The 21,640-nt window shown below is 32.6% G+C and overlaps 3 protein-coding genes across 3 annotated transcripts; 2 read left to right on the top strand and 1 right to left on the bottom strand.

Annotated features, from left to right (window-relative positions):
- The first annotated feature begins 365 nt into the window (after nucleotides 1-365).
- LOC129296491 (uncharacterized protein C594.04c-like) lies at nucleotides 366-2,567 on the top strand. Its single transcript, XM_054935088.1, has 3 exons — nucleotides 366-824; nucleotides 913-1,176; nucleotides 1,676-2,567. The coding sequence occupies exons 1-3, from the start codon at nucleotides 582-584 to the stop codon at nucleotides 2,153-2,155; spliced, it is 987 nt and encodes a 328-aa protein (XP_054791063.1). The 5' UTR covers nucleotides 366-581; the 3' UTR covers nucleotides 2,156-2,567.
- Nucleotides 2,568-11,415: 8,848 nt separating this feature from the next.
- LOC129296490 (probable inactive purple acid phosphatase 29) lies at nucleotides 11,416-15,912 on the top strand. Its single transcript, XM_054935087.1, has 4 exons — nucleotides 11,416-12,194; nucleotides 12,799-13,193; nucleotides 13,857-14,307; nucleotides 15,562-15,912. The coding sequence occupies exons 1-4, from the start codon at nucleotides 11,849-11,851 to the stop codon at nucleotides 15,573-15,575; spliced, it is 1,206 nt and encodes a 401-aa protein (XP_054791062.1). The 5' UTR covers nucleotides 11,416-11,848; the 3' UTR covers nucleotides 15,576-15,912.
- Nucleotides 15,913-15,994: 82 nt separating this feature from the next.
- Nucleotides 15,995-18,529, bottom strand: LOC129296489 (pentatricopeptide repeat-containing protein At4g01570-like). Its single transcript, XM_054935086.1, is given in 3 exon segments — nucleotides 15,995-17,320; nucleotides 17,322-17,579; nucleotides 17,695-18,529. Coding segments are annotated over 3 exon segments (1,407 nt in total). The 5' UTR covers nucleotides 17,776-18,529; the 3' UTR covers nucleotides 15,995-16,252.
- Between the last annotated feature and the right edge of the window lie 3,111 nt (nucleotides 18,530-21,640).

The raw sequence follows: 21,640 nt of genomic DNA, 5'->3' as shown, positions 1-21,640 counted from the left end.
ATTTTAAAAAAATAATAATTATTTTTAAAAAATTAAAAATGACTTATATTTTTAAATATTTAACTCCACATGATGATGGAGGGAGTAATTGTTATTTGTATATTTCAAGATATTTTGTCATTCTCCCTTAGTTTTTGCCATTTTGAAGTGAAATACTTTTGATCTCCATGGATAATACTTAACTTGAGGGGCATCCATCTAAGAATGACTTTTTTTCGCCTTTTCAGACATTACATTATAATTATTTTATTATAATTATAATAATTATAATTATAATGGGAGGGGATAATCTAGCTTTTTATTTTTTGTCCAAAGACCACGGAGAGTACTGAGGAGGGATCATGGAAAATCACCTAATCATTGTGTGGCATAAGGAAAGGGATCCTCTTTTATCACTATGTAAATGGCCGTGGCTTCTTTTGTGGGAACCGCAAGCAGAAAGTGATCCATGCTAATGATTATTGTTGGCATATATGATTGCTGGTTAAGCTTTTTCTCTCTTCGAGATCTATAAAGTTCAAATTTTTACCTTAGCGTATGATCCAAAGCCACTGGGCAAGACACGGTGAGGTGAAGACGCCATGGTAGGTAGTGCTGGTCATAGCAATCTTAAGAATGCTCTCATAGCATTCTTAGTTCCTCTTCCCTCGATTCTTTTCTATCTTTCATTCCTTAAGAACTATGAATATGCAATTCGCATCGATTCTGTCCCCATTCTCTGGGCTTGGTGCTATCATCATCCTCTGTTATTGGCCAATGTACTCTTCTTCTTCAACGTCAATGTCCTCTTCTGGATCATCGGCCTACTCCAATCGAGCCACTGGGTGCGTAACGCGTTTTCTTTGGATTAGGTTTTTGGCTTTATTTATGGGCTGTGTGGAAATTGACTCGTGTTTTCAGTGATTGTTACAGATGATTGACCCGTATTGGACAGTGATACCGGTGATGCTTGTTCATTACTACGCGACTCATCCTTTGGCTGAATATAATTGGTGGAGGTCGAGGATCGCGATCTTGTTGACTTGGGTTTGGAGTATTAGGCTCAGCCATAACTACTTCAGGCGAGAAAAGTGGCAATGGGGTGCCAGAGAGGATTGGCGCTTCACCAATTTGAGCCATCAGTATGGAAAGCATTGGTGGTGGGCTTCTTTCTTCGCCGTCTACGTCCCTCAGCAGGTTAGCGTTTCATGGTTTCTTTCTTTTCCACCTCTGGTTGTTAAGCCAAGTGGGAAGTAAAGAACTCCCTTAACCTGTTTGATAAATTGCCTGTTATGATAAAAAAAACACCTGTACTGCAAACATAGATACGAGACAACATGCTAAAATGTATTTTTTTAAGCACATCATCGTATCTGATATGAGTATTCAATATGTATTAATTTTCTTAAATGATCTGTTAAGCATGAGACGCAAAAAAAGGAGGAGAAGGAGGAGGACTTGTATTAATGCTTCATACTTATTTGTTTGATTTCTCGCTAGTAGATACGGGACAAAAAAAAAAAAATTATGATCTTCAAGTTCAAAGACAATCTGAAGATTTGTGTTGTATTTCGTAGGGTCAGATATGAATTAGACACCAAACCCTATGTGAAACAGCAATACTTCATAGCTGTTTGCTTCAAGCGTTATATCATTTAAATGGGTGTTTTCTCCTTGGTGTCTTCCTCATTTGCAGGTTTTTATAATTGCATTATCCCTTCCATTCTATGTTGTTCATACGATGAAGCAGCCTCTGAGCATCTGGGACTTGGTAGCCATTGTTGCCTGTGTATGTGGCATTGTCATAGCTTACTTTGCTGATACACAGCTCTATGACTTTGTGAGTAGCAACGACAAGCTGAAGGGGCTAGGTAAACCTGTGGTCCCTGTGCTTGACAGTGGTCTGTGGTATTACTCCCGGCATCCGAATTACTTTGGAGAGCAGCTATGGTGGTGGGGACTAGGTTTTTTTGCTTGGAACCTGGGACAAGGATGGGCCTTTGTTGGGGCATTAGTAAATACCATGTGTTTGGCTTATGTGACTACGCTTGTTGAAGACCGCATGGTTAAGCAAGCTAACAGAGCAGAAGCGTTTAGGCTGTATCAGAAGAAAACTTCGGTATGGGTCCCTTGGTTCAAGTCCTCTGCTTTGGGAGAAAAAGATAAGGACTCTTGATCTTTGGTTTGTTGGTTATAACTGTACAAGTACCGTCTTGGTGTCTTTTGAAGTTTGTCTGCTGTAGTTCTCTGTCGTTTATCTGATTTGAGGAAGTTCTGAGTTGTAACGATGATAGCTTTATGGATCATAGAGTTGTTGCATTATAATTGTGTGCATCTCCAACATTAGTTAGACCGTATGATTGGATCTAGTAGAATAAATTACATGATATTATGAATATTAAGAATCATGTGAATGTCCATCTCCCTTGTCTCTTCATCTTTCTATGAAACTCTCACCATCATGAGTGTTAATTATGCTTTATTTGCCATTATCGTTTGTGTAACCCTTAATATAAGTCCATGCTTATAAATAGGGCATGTCATTTGTATTGTAAATATGGAAGGGAATACAAGAGAGGTTATCCTTATTTCTATTGCCTCTATGCTTTCTCCTCCTCCTCCTCCTCATCTTCTCATTTCTATTCTCTCTATATTTTATTCATATCATGTTATTAGCACAAATCTCTACTAGATGAGTCTAACATATTGTCCTAGAAATTTCTTGTTGATCATTGTTCATCATATGGAGATAGTTTGTTCCAAATGGTGTGGTGGAGCTTTCCAATTTGTCTAGAGGAATTAATAACCTTGCAATTTCAAATAAGGTATATGGATGGTTGGAGATTCATATTCATCATATTAGGGTATCAAAATTTTATTTTCTATAGTCTTGTTTTATAATTGATTTTAAGATTCATTCTGATGAATGATATGATTCTGTTAGTTTGATATAAATTGATTGTTCTTGAAAAAGAATATTAAATTATTATTATTCTTAATATCTTTTATCATATGATTAGATGACCAGGAGTCATATGGATTTTGATTTTGAAGAAGATCATTTTGGGTTTATTGGCAATTTAGCTATTTGATGGCTATAAATAATATGTAAATCAAAAGGCTAGTAGTTTAAATATTTCATATTATGAGAAGCTTTGATGGATTTAAAAATTATTTTTATTATAGGTTTGAAGATCAATATTTGATGAAATTGATATAATATTAACAAATATGAAAAATCAACAAATTTAACTTGCTTACAAGCAAGGTAATAACCATATATATAGTGTGCAAATTGACTATTGAAAGTTAATAATGATTAATCATATATATTGGAAGTGAAAAAGGTGGATTGCCATTGTTGTGTTGTTGAGATAATAATACTTTTCCTTACTAATTGAAATAAAAATTGGACTAAATATTATAATATGTTGTTACAAATTACCATAGTCCTGAAGACTAAAGATCTACATCAATTTTTAATAATGATTTTCTTATAAAAGATCATTTTATGGTTTGAATAGATGGTATGATTAAAAAAAAAATTCATGGTATTTTGATGATCTGATGGTTAAAATATTATAGTCCTAAAGGCTAATTATTCAAGCAACAAAGAATATGAAAGAGTTGTATAAATTTAAATTGTTATAGTCTTGAAGACTAATATTTAATGAAATTGATTATATGCTATTGAAAGCATAGACAAATCTCAATGGAAGATAATGATTATGATAACATGGTATTATAAAAATTAAAAAGCTAATAATATTTTGTCTCGACTATTGAAAAGATATTGTTTTGCCATAATTGTTGAAAAATAATATTTTTATAGGCTTTGAAATAAAAATTATAAGTGAATGTTATAATATGGTTAGAAGCCATATAGACAAATATGTATGGGCAATTCATTGAAAGTAAATGTGAAATGTCCAAATTGGTTATGAAGCCAAAAGGGCAATGAGAAATTAATGAATATAAAAGGTAATTATAAAATGATGAAAGCCACATGTTGTGATCTAAGACAATGCACGGAAAAATTTTTGTGAGAGAAAGGAAAAATAATGACAAAACCCAAAAGGTTATATGATATTTAAACTTAAAAAGGATATATGATGTTTAAGTTTAGAAGACTATGTTTAAAATCTAAATGGTGTTTAATTGTTATTATTGTTTAAATTTATCGCAATTAATTTCTTGAGTAATTATTATAAATATTTGATATTGATTTAATCTTGATGTAATTTTAAAGAAAATATCAAAAATAATTGCAATATGTGTAAACTTGTATTTATATTTATAGTTTATTATATTGAATATATTATAATTTATAAATTAATTTATGTTGAAATATGTCAATTTTGAAGAAATTAGTTCTTACACAACTAAAATGAATGTCTTTCATTTTGTAGTTGGAAAATGATAAGTGATGAAAAATTGATCAATATATCAATGTAAGAGATTGATTAGTGAAGGATTTGGATAAATAGCTCAATCAAAATTGAAACCCATAGTTTTGTGTGAGTTGAGAAGCATTTGGATTTTTTAATGAAATGTAGACTATTGGTTTATTATATCTTAGAAATGCAACAATAAAAAAATTATGTTTATGTAACTTCCATTCAAGGGAGAGATTGTAAGAGCACAAATGTGAGTTAATATGTGATTGAATACCGCTCATATATTTGCTCTCAAGATTTAATAGGTCCTAGATGCAAATTGATATTATAAATCAATTACATGTTATCAAAAATGAAATGAAAGGTTCATATTAGATTTTTTGTTACAATAAACTAGAAGTTTATTGATCCACTATATATTGTTAACATAATTTGTTTGATCATTCCAATACATATATAATGTAAATGGTTATAGAGGACATGCACTAATATCATTAAAAAACTTGAAGATTCTTCATGAATAGAAAACATGTTATATACTTTAATGTTTTATATGTACTGCTTTTTCTCAAAAAAAAATATGATGTGTTCACTAATTATGATTGAGTATGGATCTATCATTTTTTAAAAATATAACAAATTCAAATATATGAGTCCATTAGATAGCATGTGAATAGTATAAATATTCAATAAATTTAATAGTGCATCTATAAAATATTTTTGCAACATGAAGTTTGCAAAATTATATACATAAATCATTATATAAAAGCATACAATTTTCAAACTATGTGATCTAGACAATTTTAATTGGGAATGCTAGTGAATTTATACTTTAGACTTTGAAAAATAATTTAAAATGTGATATAGTAAAATCATTCATTAAAGCCTCCTTTACAAATAGCTAGATTAATATTTATGAGAACAAAATTTTTACCTCCTCCTTCTTGTTTGTCTTTGAATGAAACAAAAAAATGTTTCTAAAGAAAAAAATGGATTTAGGAGACTTAGACAGCATGATTAGCTGGTTATCATCGTTTGACAAAGTTTTCCTAACATTATGGGAAGAAAATGAATAGTTGAAAAAAATATATATGAAATGCATTGTTATTACGTCTTACTTAGATCCTCATACATAAAAGATATGAAACATGAATTTATCAAATGTTGCATTTTTAAAATATTGATATTGTAAAAGAATTTGCCAAATACAGTCATTGACTTGTATGAGAATTACTAAATTTCATATTTCAGCTAAAAATGCTCTAATTAGAATAAATAATAATAAATCATGCCTGAAGTATGAGAGATTAATTGATTCCTAATACAAAATCTTGATAAAAGAGGAGTATATAATTAAGATGATTATATCAAGGAGGCAAACACTCCATAAGAGGGTCATGACATAATTAATTGTAAAATCTTAAAAGAGATTCACGTACCTGAAAGTAATAAAGAGAGATCTCAATAAGTTATGTCAGTTGAAAAAATGAAACTGAAAAGATAGAGTTGTTGACAATAATTTTGATGATAATATCATGTGATTAACTAAGAATCTTATATACAAATCTGTCATGAAAAGCGGACAAAAGATAATTGGCCAAACCAAAAAAAAAGCAAAGGAAAGGACGCAATATGAGTATAATTATATTAATTTCTAATATGTGAAAATCACGGACATGCAATCCAAATATTTGAAATGTAACGTTATTATGGGATAAATGAACATTTATGTGAAAATAAAGATTTTCACAAAAGTCTAATGATAATTAAGTATATTATCTTGTAGTGAATTTTTGTATATATTATTAGCATGTCAGTATATGAAATTGAAATATGAAGCATCTATTGAATATTATTATAGCATTTTACATGATGATCTTTAAAGGAGTTAAAATGCCAGAAGCATGAAACATGCTCGATAAATTTATTCAACATATATACACGTGTAAGTTGTTAAACTTGTATGAATTATTATTACTCAAGCATATGTATGTATGTATGTATATTGTCTTTGCATATATGTATTAAAAATAGGTTTTGATCAAAAAAATTTAATAATAAAATTTTGATATCTAGTTTACGTTCAACTTGTGGATTGAGTATTTAATAACCAATGGTTGTAAAATCATTTTATTATGTTTATTTTGCTTGCGAGGCTATACTAAATTGATTGGTTCTGAAATATCATATTTATTAATATTTATACATTTGGCTAATATTGTACATGATACAATTTTTTTTAGCAAAATTTATGTTCTTGATGAACTAATAGATATTGAAAAAGAGATATGATAATATGAGAAAAGTATTATATCCTCAAGATATGACAATGCATTTCATATGGTTTGACCAAGAGTAAGATCTATTTGGAAAAATATTGACAACAATTGCATTTGATAAATTAGTATATTATCTTGAAGTATAATAATTTAAAAGTGATGTTTCATCAAAAGGAGTAAATACACGCTGCATTCTTTTTGTCTTAATCAAGGTTTTGTCTCATTAGATTTTCTTAGTAAGGTTTTTAACGAGGCAGTATTGGATAGCGTATAAATGAAAAATGCACTCTTTTCTTTTACCGGGTTTTTGTCCTGCAGGGTTTTTCCTAGTCGAAATTTTTAATGAGGCACACTTTTATACAATTGACATCCAAGGGGAAGTATTATAAATATTATGACGTGGGTGTTCATTTTCCTTGTCTCTTCATCTTCATTTCCTCTCATGAAACTCCTATAATCATAAGTGTTGATTATGCTTTTATTTGCCATTATTATTTGTGTAACTCTTGATATAAGTCCATGCTTATAAATAGGATATATCATTTGAATTGTAAATGTTGAAGAGAATATAAGAGAGGTTATCTTCATGTCTATTGCCTCTATTCTTTCTCCTCTTCTTCCTCATCTTCTCATTTCTTTTCTCTCTATATTTTATTCATAATAAATGCTTTCGCATCTTAGAGAGAGAATATTTCATCTTGAATCTGGTTTTTGAGGTTCAAAATTTTAGTTGAGGAGCTACCTAATGAAGATGAATGTTGGCAGAGCAGTATTTTGCCCATGAAAATGTTTTCACTCTTTAGATGGCCCTTTTAGGCTTCTTTCATGGAGGCCTGAAGCCATACATAAATATTTTATGGAAAAAATAAATAAAAGAATCAATAATTAATAGGAGCAATATTATTTCATGATCATAATCTCAAATTTATATTCTCTATAACCAAGCATTTAAAGAGAACGAATGACACAGAGAAAAAGTAACACGAGCTTCAGTTTCTCCCATTCTCTTATTTATTTTGCACTCTATCTCCTCCCAACTAAACTGCGTGCAATCAAATGGTGAATGCAGAGAATTTGAATCTAAATTCTACGAAGGGCTAAATTCCTCATCTGAAGATGGGCATGATACAACTTGATGTCTCATTCCTCATGATAAAAAGTAAACTAAATATAAACGTTCAATCTTTGTGTTGAACTAAGACTCGATCCAATTAAATTTTGTATTGTTGAGTAATCCAAATTGTGCTAACAATCAGTATATAAGGGCTCTATTTGTTTTCTGTCTCTAAAAATTGTGTTTTATTTTTGAAAAAAAATTTAAACTTGTTTGGACAGGTGTTTTTGATTAAATTGTTTTCAAAATTATTTTCATTTTTAATTGAAATAACTTTAAGTTTTTTTTTCTATTTTTAAAATATAATACATTTGATTATTGAAAATTACAGTTGTTTTGATCAATTTCTATCATAAATCACTACTATTGACTATCTATAACTGATACTATCATTCTATATTTTAAATTCTAAAATTGTTTTTAAATTAATATAACCAAACAAATTTTTATTTTATTTTATTTTGAACAATAAATTTCAAAAATTGTATCATAAAAAAATTTTTAAAAATAAAAAATAGGAACAGAAATCAAGCAAACCCTAACAAAACCCCTCCGTTTTTTGTTTTTAAAGAGAATTTTGAGAGGGTTCTCTTGATTCTATTAATAAGAAACAACAGAGTATTTATTAGTAACCAATCAACTGCATGACAGTTTTCGAGGTGTGACAGCGGATACGATGGATTGTGGTTATGGAGATAGTTACATATGTGGTCCTCTTTAATTCAGTGTCTATTCTTAAAGACTTATTTGTCTTATGTATGCAGCTTGGTTCAAAGTATCTCAAGTATTGATTAGAGTATGATCAGACAAAAAAAAGAAAAGAAAAAAAGGCTAGGCAACTTGCTTCTGCATTAAGAATCCGGGTATTGCAGGTTAAATTTTGCCTCCCTTCGGCAAAAGAGAATCCTCTTCTTATATTAACCAACTATGTCTGCTGGTTTCTCGTGAAAAGTTTTACACAAAGATGTGAAATTAATAGGGGTTCATCGAGGAGACCCTGTTCAGTTAGTTTTGATATGTGAATCTCAGATCAAGTGTTTGCTCTCAATTTACAAATTCACTTTTAAAATATATAGCATTCAGTCCATGTCATTCTACTGCATAAAGAGAGCTTAAAGAATGCTACAAAGAAAGGTGTCAGTGCGATCCTAAGTTTCATCGTGGGGTGGTTCTGTTGTTTTGCTTTGATTTTTTTTTTTTATTGTATATGGGTGTCTTTTTTAGAGGTAATAAACGTGATACATTAATTATTGTTGACATATCTTCTAATAAAAATTTGAATATTGATCTGTCAAAATGTGAGAGAGTAGTTTTTTTTTTAACTAAACTTATCTTTCAGTTTTCAGTAAAAATTTGAACATTGATTGAGAGACTAGTCCGGTAGCAAAGTCACCTGGTTGGTACCGCTGACTTTTATTTACTTAAGAGATGGTTTTTCACCGTTTTGCTCACAGGATGTTGAAAGGCAGAGAAATTGTCACACACAGAACAGTGACAACTGACAATATAAAAGCATGATTGGTTGGACTATGCATGATATTTTTCATATTTTAAATCATTTTAAATAATTATAGAATTAAACATTTAAATTTTGTGTAAAGATACAAATTTATCGTTAAACTTTTTTTCTAAAGATACCTGGTATCTTAAACTTTTATTAGAGGTAATGTTATCTCAGAACTCTAAAAAATGGTGTGATGTTACTCTACTGTCAAAGGTGACCATTTGTTGACCGTTTTGCTTGACTGAACTTGCCACTTGACATTTTTTAAAAATTAAAAAATGTTAAAAGTATAAATTTATCCTGAAACTTTTTTTATTGGAGTGCTTAATATCCTCAACTTTTTTTTAGGAGCAATGTTTTCCTAAAACTCTTCAAAATGGTGCAATGTTGCCTTGCTATTAGAGTTGATCATTTTGTTTGACTTCACTTGCCAAGTGATAGCCATGTTGCATTAAAAAAAACTAAAAAAATGCCGTCCCCTTCCTCTTGTGTCTCAATTACACATCGCTCTCCCTTCTTCACAGTCAGCTATTCTTTTTGTCTTCATTCCTCCCTTCTCAACTCTCGGCATTTGTAAGACAAAAGTTAAATGAGAAACTCCATAGCCATCGCCATTGAGTTGTTACTTCTCCCTACTTGGCGTTGGACAATTTGAGTTATCAATTTTTTGTTCTTGTTTTTTTAGATATTTTGAGCTATTCTTGAATTGTTGGGTTTCTAAGTTATGTTCTTTATTTTCTTCCTCTCTATCTCTTGTCTTTGATTGTTTTTTATATTTAAAATTTGGGTTCGATTGCTTTTCATGATTGTTTCTTGATATTGAAAATATGAGTTTGATTTTTTATCTTAATGTTCTGAGTTATTTTACATTTTTAGTGTTATGGATAAGAAAAATAAGCTGATGAGGACGAAGCATTGTTTTATTTTTTTTTTTTTAGTTTTTAAAAAATGCCACATGGTAAGTGAAGTCAAACAAAACGGTTAAGTCTATAACAGGACAACATTGCTTAAAAAAAAGTTTAGGATATTAACCACTCTTAGAGGAAGAGTTTCGAGGTAAATTTATACCTCTATCAATTTTTTAATTTTTAAAAAATACCACGTGACAAGTCTAGTCAAACAAAACGATTAAGAAATGGTCAACTCTAACAGCAGGGCAACATTACACCATTTTTTACAATTCTGGGGTAACATTGCTCTAAACAAAAGTTTAGAATATTAGACATCCTTGGAGAAAAAGTTCAAGGATAAATTTACTCCTTTATCCTTTAAATTTTAAACTGTGAAAAAAATTAAATTTAGAATTTTAATATAGAGATATTTCTAAATAAATATAAAATTTAAAAGTTCAGTTCCATGAGTTAAAATTATGAGACTTATTGTTCCACGACCATATTTTAAATTTTGATATATTAAAGTATATTTTTAATATTTTAATTTTATATAAGGTTTTATTTTGATCTATTAATTTCATAAAATATATTTTAAATCATTTAATCTTTATATTGTTAGTTTAATCACAAAATTTTTTTATGAAACTTTTAAATATTAACAAAATATTTTTAAATGATGACATGTTAATTTTAATTTTTTTAAAATAATAGTAATTGGTACAAGAAAAAATAATTACTTGAAAGTAACAGTATAAGATTAAAGGACTAAAAAATATATTTTATAACATTAAAGAATTAAATTGAAAGCTTACCTAAATTTGATGTGAACGCAAGGTTATGGAAATGCATAAATGATCCTTAAAAAGGTTTGACCTCCTCAAGCCAGAGACGGAACCCCAATTTGTTTAAAATTGTTGTATTGTTGTTCCATGGTCTGGTAATGAAGATCGGAGATTCATGCCGGTGAACATTGTAGGTTATAATAAAGAAAAAGAAAAAAAAAAGTGGGCATAATGAGAAAACATTAAGAAATGTGTCACATGCATGGATGGGCCTCACTTTCAGACAAAGCACAGCAAAGCAAGGCGAAAATGAAAATGGTTGGATTCATACAAAGTTAATATGAAAAATGAAAATTTTGGCAAAAATAATAATAATAATAATAATAAAATGAGAATGATTCAGTCGCATCGTCGCCTGTTTGGTTGTGACTAGTCTCATCCGCTTCAGCTCTGCCCTTCACTTTCAATCATCAATCAATCCATCTTGGCCAAAAATAATTCATCAATCAACCCATGATATTCAATGTAAACACATAAATAGTTACTATATGATCTTAGAAGAATTCATTACAAGAGTTTTAAAGGGGGGGGGAAGATCACTTTTTAAAATTTCTTTTTAAAATTTCCCTTTGTTTTTGGTTGTTTAATTGAATTTCTTGATCGTGCTTCACGAGGGTAGTAGAAGGCTGGAAGCTATCCAGGGCTGGTCTCTGATTGTGAGGCGTAAGCAACTCAATCATCTCCGGGAATATCCTTTCTCATATCTTTTCATTGCTTTCTTTACTTACTTACTTTCCGTACGACATCAACTAGCTGATAGCTTACCACCTCCTACGGACTTCAATAAATCTCTCTTACGGTTTTCTGAGCATCATCATTTACTCTCACCACCTAACCAAGATGGTTTCCGATAGTAGAAACGGCTCTGATGTCAAGAGCACCAGAAGGAAGAAGTTGGGTTCTGATTCCATGGCGATGACACTGATAGTGTACTCTTTTTGTGTGCTGCCGATTTGCGTATTGGCGGCGAAACAAGGGAACCCACGAGAGATGCAGAAGCTGAGGTTCGGTGATAATGGAGAATTCAAGATATTGCAGGTGGCAGATATGCACTATGCAGATGGCAAGAGTACCCTTTGCTTGGATGTGCTTCCTTCTCAGAATGCTTCTTGTTCCGACCTTAATACCACTGCCTTTATTCAGAGAATGATCCTTGCCGAGAAGCCCAATCTCATCGTTTTCACTGGTATTTAGCTCTCATGTTTTGATTTCCCCCTTCTGTTCCTACTGAGAAAGTTCGTAATAAACTTCTGATGTCGCTTTTCTCTCTGTCCTGTGAAGCAACATTCTTGGAATTTTTCATGGAAACACTGCATATTTTGCATCTGTCATCCTCGTCTGTACCTGTGCTTCCCAGTCGCATCCTTTTTCTGGTTCTAAGAATATCCTCCTTCCTTTCATACTTTATAGTGAGAGATGGTATCAGTAACAGTGAAATCCCAATCATTCAATAGTTTGATGGAAGAGATGAATCTTAAAACACGTTCTCGTACTGGGGCAATTTGAAACAACATCCTAGAGAAAGAACAAAATTTAATATATTATCCTTGTGAAAGAATCCACATTTACCCAGTTTAGTAGTTAGTACATGTGGAAAAGTGATATCTATTTATCCCATATGATTTGTTAAATCAGTATATTGATTGTACTTGGTATATAAAAGAAACAAAGTATTTAGGTAAACATGAAACGATTTTTTTTTTTGTTTGCTCCTGTAAAGCCAGTTTGTTATATGTTTGTTTGATGATTGAATATCTGATACAAAGTCCATGTTCATTCTGTTGTCACAGGGGATAACATCTTTGGATTTGATTCCTCGGATTCGGCTAAATCATTGGATGCTGCATTTGCTCCAGCAATTGCATCGAACATTCCTTGGGTAGCTGTTTTGGGTAACCATGATCAGGAAGGATCCCTCTCTAGGGAAGGGGTGATGAAACACATTGTGGGGATGAAGAACACTCTTTCAAAATTCAATCCTTCAGAAGTACACATCATTGATGGTTTTGGGAACTATAACTTGGAGGTTGAAGGAGTTGAGGGCACTGAATTTGCAAACAAATCAGTTCTCAATCTCTACTTTCTTGATAGCGGAGATTACTCCACTTCCCCTTCCATTCCTGGCTATGGTTGGATTAAACCCTCCCAGCAACTATGGTTCCAACGAACATCTGCAAAACTAAGGGTACTGTTTGATCATTTCCCTTGACATGCTGCTGCAGTTACTTTACATTAACACTTGGTGTCCAGAAAAATTATGACTAAACTAGCTACTTGGTCCCTAGATTGTTAAGCCAATCTAGCTTTAGTCCTCCAAAGTTAGCATGTGCATGAGTGTGTTGGTTGTTTTGGATTTGAAGGACTAATATGTATGTAATTTGTTATTTTCATAAAACTAAAGCTGAACTGGTAAAATACTCAAGACAAAATTGTTAGTTTAGTCTCTAAATGTGTTCACCCTGCTTTTCTTGATTGTTGCTTCAACAGCTGCTCATGACTGGAAGTTTCTGTGGATCACTGTATCCTAGCCTAACTGATCTGGAAACAAAGGAAACACAATGAACACTCTAAAAAGAACTCGATAAATAGATTTATTAATATCAATGAACGCTCTAAAAACAACTCAATAATTAGGTTTATTAATATCAATAACTATTAGAAATGCTAAAGTAGCCAATACTCTGAACTGCTTTATTCAAAACCTTTACTGAACTCTGGTGCCGAAGTCAAGAACCTAATTGAAAAGCTTATTATAAAAGTCTTTGTATCACTAACTCTTTGCTAATTCTTCAAAACTTAACCTTGGATTGTAATCTTTTGATTAACCATTTTCCTCTTTGTTCCGCAGAGAGCCTACATGGATAAACCAGTGCCTCAGAAAGCACCTGCTCCTGGTCTCGCATACTTCCACATCCCATTACCAGAATATGCTTTTTTTGACTCATCAAACTTTACAGGTGTAAAGCAGGAAGGCATTAGCTCTGCATCTGTGAACTCCGGCTTCTTTACGACGTTAGTTGAAGCCGGAGATGTGAAGGCGGTTTTCACTGGTCATGATCACATCAATGACTTCTGCGGCAAGCTAACAGGTACTCATCTTTGTTATGGTGGGGGATTTGGATATCATGCTTATGGAAAGGCTGGGTGGTCTAGGAGAGCAAGAGTAGTGGTAGCTAGCTTGGAGAAAACAGTGAAGGGAACGTGGCGAGATGTCAAGTCGATTAAAACGTGGAAACGCCTTGATGATGAGCGTCTCACTGGCATCGATGGCCAGGTCCTATGGAGCAAGAGCTTTCATGGTATGCAATAGTGCACTTTCTTCTTGCTCTTAACTTATAGTGAAGGCTGAAAAACAAGGGATCTATCTCTAGAAATATTTATCAAGAAATGCTACTGAATATAAAAGATGTCATTTCTTTCTTCTTCGTTCTTTGCATATTCATTGAAAAATTATGCAGTAGAAAAGTAAGAACTAGAAAAGCTGGTGAATTTGTAAACCACTAAACCTTGATAAGTAGAGCTTTGTTATAAAGTAGAAACGGAAAATGAATAAACATATATGTTTTCAGGGATTGTCGTTAGAATACATGTAAATTAGGGGCAAAGTTTTGTTGAGTATACATGAACCTGATAATATTGGAAAGCAGAAGTACGAAAGAATTTTGGATCAATATGTTAGCTAAAAGCCTCGCAAGAAAACCAGGAAATTGAAATAGATTTTACAATATGGTGTGAATGTAGAGACATGTTACAATGGTATAGCAGATTAAACTTGAACTTAAAGGAATGAGGATTTTCTTAAATTTTAAAATATGAGAAGAACAGTACAGACGAAAATTATTTGTAAAGGTTGTAGAAAGGCAAAAATATAGATAGAATTGTTGTATTTAAGAGAATAATATAGCAACCACCATCGACTTGGAATTTTCTCAGGCAATCTACCTCACAAGTAACTCATAGAAGTAAACTGTGTTGGAAATTTCCAAGAAACTTTACATTAGTGCTTTTCAGAAGAAAAGCCATGTATCAACTCTAATTACAATTTTGTGAGTACTTTTCCGTATAGCTAATCTATATACAAGAGGTAATTGAGTTTAGACAAATACTTCCTCCAATCTTATATATTAGTCACTTTATAGAAACAATTTATGATTCTTTTTATAAGTCATTTTACAGAAAAAATGAATCATTAATTACTTTTTTTAATTTTACTCTTTCACCATTTTCGATGAGTAGAGAGTAATTAGTTGTAGGAGAAAGAAAGTGTTTTTAAAAATACTTTATTTAGTAAGGGTAAATTGAAAAAAATTTCTTTGTTAGACAACATTAATAATTTCACCATCTCTCCTTAGTTTTAATTAGATAGTTAAAAAATGATTTATAAATAATATCAGAGAAAGAATGTGTTAATAGCACGCATAATGAGTGTCCAGACAGTTCTGCGTGTTTGGGCAAGTCTAGTTTTGTCTTCTGTTCCTTGATTTGTTCTTGATTTCCATTATACATTATGTCTTCTGACTCGTTATTTCTTCTGCTAATTGTGATTTTAACAGCTAGGAAAAATTAAAACGTCGATTCTTCAGAGTTCAAAAGTGAAGCAGACTAAAGGGAGCTTGAGGAGGAAGGTGTCGTGAGCTGTTTTGTGATAAATTTGATCCATAGAACCTGTTCGGTATACGTCTTGTGATGCAGCAACGGAGGGTGCTAAAGAATAAACCAAAGTGTTGGTTCATTAGTTTGAAAAAAGGATTTTCACTGTAATTCCATGCAATTCACACCCCATACCTTTTTTTATAGAATATTGTCCGTTAATCCTAGTTTTGACAAAAAAAAAATGCTGTACTGGATTTTGATATATCGATGATAGAGTTGCATAACAATTAACAAATACCCTCATTTAGTCATTTTATAATCTCCCTAAGGAAGCCGAGTTTTATTATGCCACTGGTGCTCAATCTCTGACGCCACCAATCCTTAAAGCTACCATTTCACGGCAATAAAGTATCCTATCTATGATTAGAGGAAATGACACAATACAATTGCAGAGCAAAACTCCACTACAAAAAAACTTTAAAAATCTCTCTCTAAAGTTCTAGTTGAGTAACTCTCAAAAACACATTTAAACTATAGTTAGGATGCACTTTATCAAATCTAATAAATAATTAGACCTTTTAAATAAACATTTGCTAGATGTAAACTAAAAATCAAACATACACGTAGTCAGTTACCCGAGGCTTCATACCCTCAAGAAGGATCATCTTTTTCACTCAAAATTGAGGCCTTTTGGTATCTCAATTTATCAATCTCCTTCCCCAGAAAATCTAAAGTTGTGTCCGTAACGTGGTTGGGCGTGCATCCAGCATCCAGCATCATTCTTAAGAACTTATAAGCATCCTTCAATCGACCTGCCTTGCTGTGAACTTCAATTAATGTATTGTAAGTCACAACGTCAGGATTTATCCCACTATTCTTCATTTGCTCAAAGAGTTTGTTCACTTCATCAATACGGCCTGCTTTCCCCAGCGCATTAATGAGGGTGTTATACATAACAATGTCAAGATAACCACCCTGCTTCAGTAGTCTGTCAAGAACAGAGCTGGCTAGGTCTGCTCTTCCCATTTTTCCTAAACCTTGAATTATCACATTGTAGGTTGCTATGTCAGCCGGGCAAACCTTTTCCCCCATTTCACTGAGAACAGCCCAAGCCTCAGTGAAGTAGCCCTTTTTCACAAATGAGCTCATTATAGAGTTATATGTGTAACTCACAGGATTCACCCCCATGTCAGTGAAAATCTCAAACAGCCTGCAAGCCAAGTTCAATTTCCCCTTAGCCAAAAATATGGACAAGAAAGTATTTACCATATCAATATCAAAGGAATGTGAAATTTTTTCTTGAACTCGTCGTGCTGGAGTAGGGGAAAACAGTTGAGGAGAATGGCCATCAGACTTTACTTGCTTGGCCAATCTATCCATGTATGGTGATGAAGACCACTCATCAGTTTCAAAGGATAAAATCAACCCCTCATCTTTAGTTGTAGCACCGTCTGAATCAAGGTTGATATCATCAGAAGTTATAAGGTTCATCGCCTCCTCAAAATCTCCTTTGGAAGGGAACAATGGAGTATAATCCTTTTTCTTACTCTTATGGCTCTTCATGTAAGCCTCCATTCCCGCTTTCCACTTGAGAACATTGTAGACCAGGTCACCCTCTTTTACATGCTTTAGAAGCCGGTCTGTCCAATCCCAACGGCCATGTTTATGGACGCCAATCAAGAGTGAAGTTATGGTAACTAGGTCAACAATAAAAAACCTCTGCTTCCATTTCCTCCACCAGTTGGAGTGCCTCCTCAAGTAGACCCTCCTTGCAAAGTTGCAGCACAATGATGCTGTATGTAATTCGATCAACAAATTGACCTTTCTTTTTCAGGTCACAAAATAAAGTATAAGCAGCCTCTGGCCTTCCATTCTTAAGTAATCCATCTATCAAAATATTATATGTCCAGCATGAGGCTTTTACTCCATCTTCAACCATTTTCTCGAAAAGCTGGCAAGCTTCTGTTACTTTTCTGGCCTTCAAAAGTCCATTAGAAGAGAATTATAAACAACTGTATCCATTTGAAATCCATTATTCAGCATTTCGTAAAAGATCTTAGCTGCATAATCTATTCTATAAGTCTTGGAACAACCTTGGATAAGGATTCTGTAAGTGAATTCATCAGGTTCATGACCAGATCCTTTAAGGTCCTCCCATACTTTGAGTGCATCATTGACCTTTCCAACTTTGCAGAGCACGCTGATCAAACTATTATAGGTGCACAAATCAGGCCCAACTGAACTCCCAGATGCATCAGATTCTCTTCCCCTCATCTCTTTGAAGAGGCTTAAAGAAGTACTGAGATCACCCCAACATCCAAAAGCATAAATACAAATATTATAACACCAGATATCAAATTTAAACTTTTCCTTTTTCCTCAGTCTTTCAAAAACTTTTTTTAATTCTTCCTTCATGTCTGCTTTTCTAAGAGCAGCTAGCAATTCATTACATGCATTGGAGCTAGGGGCAGAACCAACATCACCACCACCATTGGATTCAGCATCCAGAAGCTTAAAAAATATAAACAGAGCCAAACGCAGCTGGTTATTTCTTACCAAAGCAATAAGAACAGAGTTCAAGATTCGGGGATTCAAGGTAGCCCCTAGTTCTTCCATGCAATCTAAAATTTCCAGCGCCGAATCGAACTTACCCAACCGAATGAAAGAATCAAGGAGAACCTTGAACGCCTGAGAATCAGCAACGACGCCGTCTTCCTTCATCGAGCGGAGAGAATTGGTACCTCGTTAAGGTAGCCGGCGCGGCAAACGGTGCGGAAGATGTGAGAATAGGCGGCGGCGGAGTGCGCATACACGGGTCGGAGCGAACGACACCAGTGGAAGAAATCAAGTTTCTTTGAAGGGTGAAGTGATGGATTTGAGAGGATTCGGAGGAGAATAGGCTCAGTGAGTTGAGACGTGTGAGCTGGGTCGAGGGCAAGGGTTCCGAGTTCCGGACTCGGACAGAGTTTTTGTGATAGAAGCCACCAGGAGCAAGTCTCCGAGTTGTTTAGATATTGTTGTCGGGGATCTTCCATGGCGCATTGCATTGCGAATGGCCGGTAGTTCGACCAGCGATGTCGGAGACGATTATGGCAGGTATGACCCGCAGACGAAGAAAAGCGACTGAAACAACTAGAGAGAATCACGGTTTGAGATCAAAATATGAACCGGAATTGGGGTAAGGTGGAAATGAGAGATACTTTGGAGGCCCAGTGCAAATGCATTAGAATGGGGTCGCTGAGAAAAGCGACTGAAAGAATGACAGAGAATCACAATTCGAGATCGAAATATGAATTTAATTCCAGGCAGTCCCAACCAGTAAATGACCTTTGCCGTTCTCGTGAGTTCTTGATATTCGATGGAGCAAATGACCATTAAGGGGGGGGGGGGGGGATTCTTCCCTTCTCTTCCCTTATTTGATAAAGTTGAGTAAAGAAAATTTAAAAAAAAAAAAATTTTTTCTCTCTCCCCTTTTCTTCTAGGGACACAGAAGGAGAAGGGAGAGAAAATCTTTTAATTTAGGGAAAGGTTTTGGAAAGAAAAAGAGGAAATTTTAAATCCCTCCACTTTATCAAATAAGGAGAGGGCTCTCTTCTCCTTGCTTGGTAAAGTAGATAAAATTTTTCTCCCCTTCTCTCTAATCAAACAAGTCTTTAATGATTTACGAATGATGGGTCGGTAGTTTATTGAGTCATTTTTTCTCTTTACTTCCTATCCTATCTTACATATATGAAGCACTCCAAAGCTCTCTTCTTCAAGGGTTTTTGTTTTTTTGGCAAAGCCTTTTTCAGGCTGAAGCAACACCAATTGCATTTTGTTTGGATAAAAGTACATTTTTGTGCTTGAAGTATTTCTTAAAGAGTCCCGACACACTATGTTTTTATTAAAACAATTTTACCCTTACCTTCTGTTTGGAGAGATAGAAAAGTTGAGAAGAAATAAAATAAAAAAAAAAAGAAAAAACTAAAAGAAAATATTATCACTCATCCTGTTGGATGGATAGGAGAAAATAAGGAAAAAAATAAAATGAACATATATCGTAATAACTATAATGTTCTTGTGTCAAAATATATCATATTTATGTAATTATATTTGTAAAAATAAATTGAAAGCTAAAATCATATTAAAATTAACATAATCAAATTAATTTAAAATCAAATTATTTGTTAAAATGTATTTTTTAAATTATACTTAAAATCAAATAATTTAATAAAAAAAGTACTTTCACATTTTAAAATAAAAAATGGGCACTGATAAAATAAAAACATGGTACTTATAAAAATAAAATCTCCAACATATTGATAATGAGATATTATAAATACTATGGTCAATTTGTTAATACATCATAAGCATTATGACAGAATATCTGTTTACTAAACAAAAAAGACTAACATGTCTAAAAAGCATGATATAATATATATGTTTTCTAAGCAAAAAAGGCCAACATGTCACCATAAACTAAAAGTACTACTGTCTATAAATAAAAAAAGTCCAACCCCCTGTCTATACTTCTTTCATTGAACTTCAACTCTGGTCATCATATTGACAATGTTTATAATCACCTATGTCATGAAACCCTAAAGAAAGTTTTCTTGCATTTCTCATCATCACATAAAAAGAAGTAAGTATTTTTCTTTGTTCTCTTCAAGTACTCCGATCTCCTCAATTACAGCCCACACTTCCTCTTCATTATAATGATGAGGCCTACTCTTTTCAAATATTGAAAGACACTTCTTAACAACTTGAGCTGGCTTCTTAGCAGCTTAAACTTGCCTCTTAGCAACATCATTTCCATCTCGTATGACATCAATTAATTTCATTATTCCTGTTGTCATTTTTTCACACCTTTCTTCAATAGCTTTAACGATTAAAGCCTTACGCTTTTATCCTCTACCTAATGTAGTTCCTACCAATGCCCCATATGTTAGGCTGTACTCGTACTAAATTAATGGTGAATTTGGTGACTTGTGTTGATAATTACAATTAGTTGCATCTATAATAGAGTTATTTAATTAATTGCCCTCTTGCTCCCTTAAGGCAACCCTTTCCTTAACCTTTTAGTATATTTTCTATTGCCCTATTTGTACTGAATAGCTCATACAACGTTTCATAATGTTGTACAAGTGATTCTTCCACTTTCTTGCATTTGGCTTTTTCTACAAACACGAAAGAAGATATGGCTTCATAAATAGACTACTTACCTTAATCAAATCATCCAAATATTCATTTCATAACATAAATAATAAATTATATGTAATCTAACCTCGATCAAATCATTCTAAATTGATTATATGCTTCAAACAATTTTGTGAGAAGACTCCATAAGAATCCACTCAATCCGTTAAACAAATCATAAAGATTTGCAAATCGTTGTGATAATGTCTTTTTTCTATTTTTTAAATATTATTTTGTAATGTGAGACCCAAAGAAACTATTAAGAGTCTTCACTATGTTATTACATGTAAATGTTGTTTTTTCATTGTCTCTTCCAATAAGGCATCAATGGATTTTTCATTCATTTCAGGAATCCAACGCACATTGTCCTTCATTGATTCTTTCCTTTTTTTTTTTTTGTGCCATGTTCAATCTACATAAAAATTATGCATACATTATTTAAAAAGCAAGCAATATTATAATCATGTAGTAAGCAATTGTTCAAATTTTTAATTTATAAAAAAAATATCATTGTACTTCAACTAATGCAAGGCCACATACACTTTAAACTAATACAGTGAAATAGATATTTTCAAATAATACAAGGCAACATCCCAAGCAATGGTTTAAATCACAATCCATGATTGTATGGGTTAAGTAGTTATGCCACATATGAGCTACCTTGATTAGAGCAAATGATTATTCATACCATGATTGCTAACAGTTCATAATCAACTTGAGCTATTAGATTCTCATCAAGGTCAAAACCCATCAAATAATTGTGTAATATGCAACAAGCTATCACAATGTCAACCATATGTCTCAAAAGCATAATGTGCTTAGTGTCACTATCAATTATGGGAAATCTTTTTAAAAAACATCAAA

This window comes from Prosopis cineraria, unplaced genomic scaffold (genome assembly GCF_029017545.1).
Source record: "Prosopis cineraria cultivar Desert tree isolate PC_DT_omini unplaced genomic scaffold, ASM2901754v1 PC340, whole genome shotgun sequence".
Taxonomy (NCBI): Eukaryota; Viridiplantae; Streptophyta; class Magnoliopsida; order Fabales; family Fabaceae; genus Prosopis; species Prosopis cineraria.
The sequence above is the reverse complement of the archived record's forward strand: the minus strand, read 5'-3'. Positions and strand labels throughout refer to the sequence as shown.

What these genes read in the sequence shown, in the direction of transcription:
- LOC129296491 (XM_054935088.1), top strand. Translation starts at nt 582, where the DNA reads ATGGTAGGTAGTGCTGGTCATAGCAATCTTAAGAATGCTCTCATAGCA. An exon ending in TACTCCAATCGAGCCACTGG is followed by an intron (nt 825 to 912) that starts GTGCGTAACGCG and finishes TGATTGTTACAG; the next exon opens with ATGATTGACCCGTATTGGAC. An exon ending in CCGTCTACGTCCCTCAGCAG is followed by an intron (nt 1,177 to 1,675) that starts GTTAGCGTTTCA and finishes CCTCATTTGCAG; the next exon opens with GTTTTTATAATTGCATTATC.
- LOC129296490 (XM_054935087.1), top strand. Translation starts at nt 11,849, where the DNA reads ATGGTTTCCGATAGTAGAAACGGCTCTGATGTCAAGAGCACCAGAAGG. An exon ending in CAATCTCATCGTTTTCACTG is followed by an intron (nt 12,195 to 12,798) that starts GTATTTAGCTCT and finishes CTGTTGTCACAG; the next exon opens with GGGATAACATCTTTGGATTT. An exon ending in GAACATCTGCAAAACTAAGG is followed by an intron (nt 13,194 to 13,856) that starts GTACTGTTTGAT and finishes TTTGTTCCGCAG; the next exon opens with AGAGCCTACATGGATAAACC.